Source organism: Pseudomyrmex gracilis, unplaced genomic scaffold, assembly GCF_002006095.1.
Source record: "Pseudomyrmex gracilis isolate BER0280 unplaced genomic scaffold, ASM200609v1 scaffold_1603, whole genome shotgun sequence".
Classification (NCBI taxonomy): domain Eukaryota; kingdom Metazoa; phylum Arthropoda; class Insecta; order Hymenoptera; family Formicidae; genus Pseudomyrmex; species Pseudomyrmex gracilis.
This window is the reverse complement of record NW_018022187.1, coordinates 12,651-16,103: the sequence shown is the minus strand read 5'-3', so window position 1 is coordinate 16,103 and position 3,453 is coordinate 12,651. Positions and strand designations below refer to the sequence as shown.

General features: G+C 36.3%; 1 protein-coding gene across 1 annotated transcript; it reads left to right on the top strand.

The window, feature by feature from the left end:
- The first annotated feature begins 2,538 nt into the window (after positions 1–2,538).
- Positions 2,539–3,247, top strand: LOC109862290 (protein ANTAGONIST OF LIKE HETEROCHROMATIN PROTEIN 1-like). The gene is made up of 3 exons (XM_020442288.1): positions 2,539–2,609; positions 2,722–2,832; positions 2,932–3,247. The coding sequence occupies exons 1-3, from the start codon at positions 2,539–2,541 to the stop codon at positions 3,245–3,247; spliced, it is 498 nt and encodes a 165-aa protein (XP_020297877.1).
- The last annotated feature ends 206 nt before the right edge of the window (positions 3,248–3,453 follow it).

The window sequence follows — 3,453 nt, the reverse complement described above, 5'->3', positions numbered from 1 at the left end:
AGGCACGTATCTAAAACAAATAAACTCAGCAACAAAAATAATTAGTAATATCATTATAATTAATTATTATAATTAAAATTATCCTACGCTCTTTAACCTTCTCAGTCCCTACCTACTGCGAGATCCCGCCAAAACTGTACATGTTGGTGCTCCTCATTTACGTGCATATATATGTACATTACTGCATTCTTCTAGCAGCACAGTGCGCATGCGCGAAAACGCGACTTCGCAGCAACACTGCCCAATATATGTGTTTTATATATTGGTTGAAGTGTGCTAAGGCCAAAGCACAGATTTTTGACTTTTTTTTATAACGCATAAAAAAACGCATAAGACATAAGAAAATCAACCAATTCAGTCTTCCATTTTCATCTCTACTTTTTGTTTTAGAAGGCTTTGATTGGTTGATTTACTTATGTTTTATGCGTTATGCGTTATGCAAAAGTTTGTGCTTCGGTTTAAGGCCATCGCCCATAAAATTACTTAAGATTGTAAAGCGTAGCCGTAAGAAAATTGACCAATCAGAATGTAAAGTATGTCGCCATCACTTTTGGACGTAAATTTCTGATTGGTCAATTTTTTTACGGTTGCGTCTTAAGTAATTTTATGTGTGAAGGCCATTATACAGTATCATTTGTGTACTTTATTGGAAACACTCGGAAATTACTCAAAAAACGTAAGCATATTTATCAACCAATCACAGTCAAGCAATAAGGCTGTTACTGCTCGACTGTGATTGGTTAATTCGCTTACTGTTTAAAGCTGCGTTCCGATATTCACTGCTAGTCTGGAAATGTAGAGCACATGTGATGTAAAGTATAGATTTTCAGTACTGGCAGTGAACATCGGAACGCAAACAAAGTCTTATTGCTTATATTTGTATGTGCCACAACTCTAAAGAGCCGTCTACAATGGAGAGTTGTAGGCCGTAATAGTAAGAAATTGGCAAATCACAATCGATTATTCTTCTGTACTTTGTCTGTGATTTGTCAATTTCTTACTGTTACGGCCTACAACTCTCCATTGTAGACGGCTCTTTAAAGGGCCGTCTACAATGGGAGTAAGCAGTATAGAGTAAGAAGTAAGGTTCTTGGAGGTATTTCATTTTTGTCTATACAAGTAATTGGGTGCGTTCAGACAACTCAACAGTTGCACAACGGTTGAGAGATAATCACTTCTGATTGGATCATACTTTTGGAACAGCAGCAGATTTTGAAGAATAGTCCTATCATAAATGATTATCTCTCAACCGTTGAGTTGTCTAAACGCACCCATTATTTCGCATTTTTTAACACACGTCTTTCATTGGCTAACAGTAAGGCAGTAGTCAGTGCAAAATGGGAAAAGAGAATTGCTCATTTCGTTATTCCCGTTGTTTCTTCACCGAAAAATTACTTTACTCTTTATTCCTTACTACTTTTATTGTAGACTAACTATAAAGGATCTTCTACAATAAGATATTAGTAATAATAAATTAGAAGATATTAGTAATAATAAGTCAGAAGTCAGAAGCACTGAACTATAATATGGAACGCGCCTTTTATTGTTCGAGCTATCCGCGATAGAAAGCATCACAACTAGGATCTCTGTCTTTGTCTCGTCGTCGCTGATTGGTTGAAATTTATACGAGTACAGTCTAAGACAAAAGAACAACGAAAAGTAAAGAATGACTGCATTTAGCAGAAATCAGCGCTCAGCAATTGCTAATACGCAGTCATTGGGTGTGTTTAGCCGAAGTTAGCGCTACGTAGCGGCTTCATGTAGCAGTTGCAATTGCTGCGTTACTTCTGCTGGACAGTATTGCTACGCGCAGCGCTTTTTGTAAGCGCAAATATGTTTGTATACAAATCGCCGTTGTATTCTTCGGTTGCTAAACTGTGTTTTTTAATTAATTATAAAAATGGCAAAAAAAGTGTCAAAGTATTATAATTGGGACGGTATTATTGTAAATGGCGGCCACTACTTAGAACATGCTGCGCGTAGCAATACTGTCAAGCAGAAGTAACGCAGCAATTGCAACTGCTACATGAAGCCGCTACGTAGCGCTAACTTCGGCTAAACACACCCATTCTTTACTTTTCGTTGTTCTTTTGTCTTGGACTGCACTCGTAAGCGCTGATTTCTGCTGAACGCAGTCATTCTTTACTTTTCGTTGTTCTTTTGTCTTAGACTGTACTCGTATATATTCAACCAATCAGCGACGACGAGACAAAGACAGAGATCTTAGTTGTGATGCTCTCTATCGCGGACAGCTCGAACATGGAAGGCGCGTTTATGCGTATAATTTAGCTTACACTTTGAGTAAATTCGTGAGCGTAAGTTGCGTTCACATTGTCCAATCGCATTATGGTTATATCTAGCAAATCGACCAATACGACAGAACATCGTTTTTCACCAAATCCAATCTTACGTTCGTTATCATTGCAAGCGCCAAGTAGAACTTTTTTTGAAAAATAGCGAGAGAAACTGTGTTTACAAATTTATTACTTTTATTATTTTTTATTTGTTAAAGTGTAATACAATGAATAATGTAATAACATGTGGGATGTTTTTGACAATCATTGGTTTAGCATATTGTACAAAAAAGAAAAAAGTCGCAAGAAGAAAAGGTCGGTGGAGTGTACGTCCAAGAAATAAAAAAAGAATACGTAAAGGACATTTTCATAATTTGTTTTATGACATGAAAAGAGTTGATAAAGAACTGTTTTTAAAATATATTAGAATGTTGCCCGAATGTTTTTATAAATTATTGGATCTTATTCAACANAAACTAGTCAAGTGCAACATTCACAACACAATACTTCCTGAACAAAGACTTGTTATTACATCATTGTAAGTATAAATATTATAAGAATTATACAAGATTGATTATTTTACGTATCAGAAAGTCATTTTTAAATATAATGTTTTATATGTTATTTGTAACTTCAGTTATCTAGCACAAGGCTGCANTATGCAAGTAGTAGCATGGTCGTTTCTGATAGGAAAAGCAATTGTATCAATAATCGTTCGTGAAACTTGTGCAGCTATTTGGGAAGTTCTTTCTCCTATTTGTTTAAAAACACCAACAATCGAAGATTGGCAAGAAAAGAGTAAGGAATTTTATGAACAATGGAATCTTCCCAACTGTTGTGGTGCTATAGATGGGAAGCACATAACTATTCAGGCTCCGAAGAAATCTGGAAGTGCTTATTTCAATTATAAAAAAAGATTTACCATCGTACTTTTAGTGGCGTTGTGCGTTTAGGTCAGCAGCGATAGTGGACAGCAGCAGTGGTGATAGCAGCAAAAAGGATGGCGGCCGAGGTGTGATTCTTTTAGTGAAGATCGGTGTTCCAAAAATTAGGTTTTTATTCCGAGGTATTTACAGATTATTTACAAGGTATACTTGGCTCTGATAAGAGCCGGTTTGTATAATTGATTGTGCCGGATTTCTCCGTCGGGTTCTGCGAT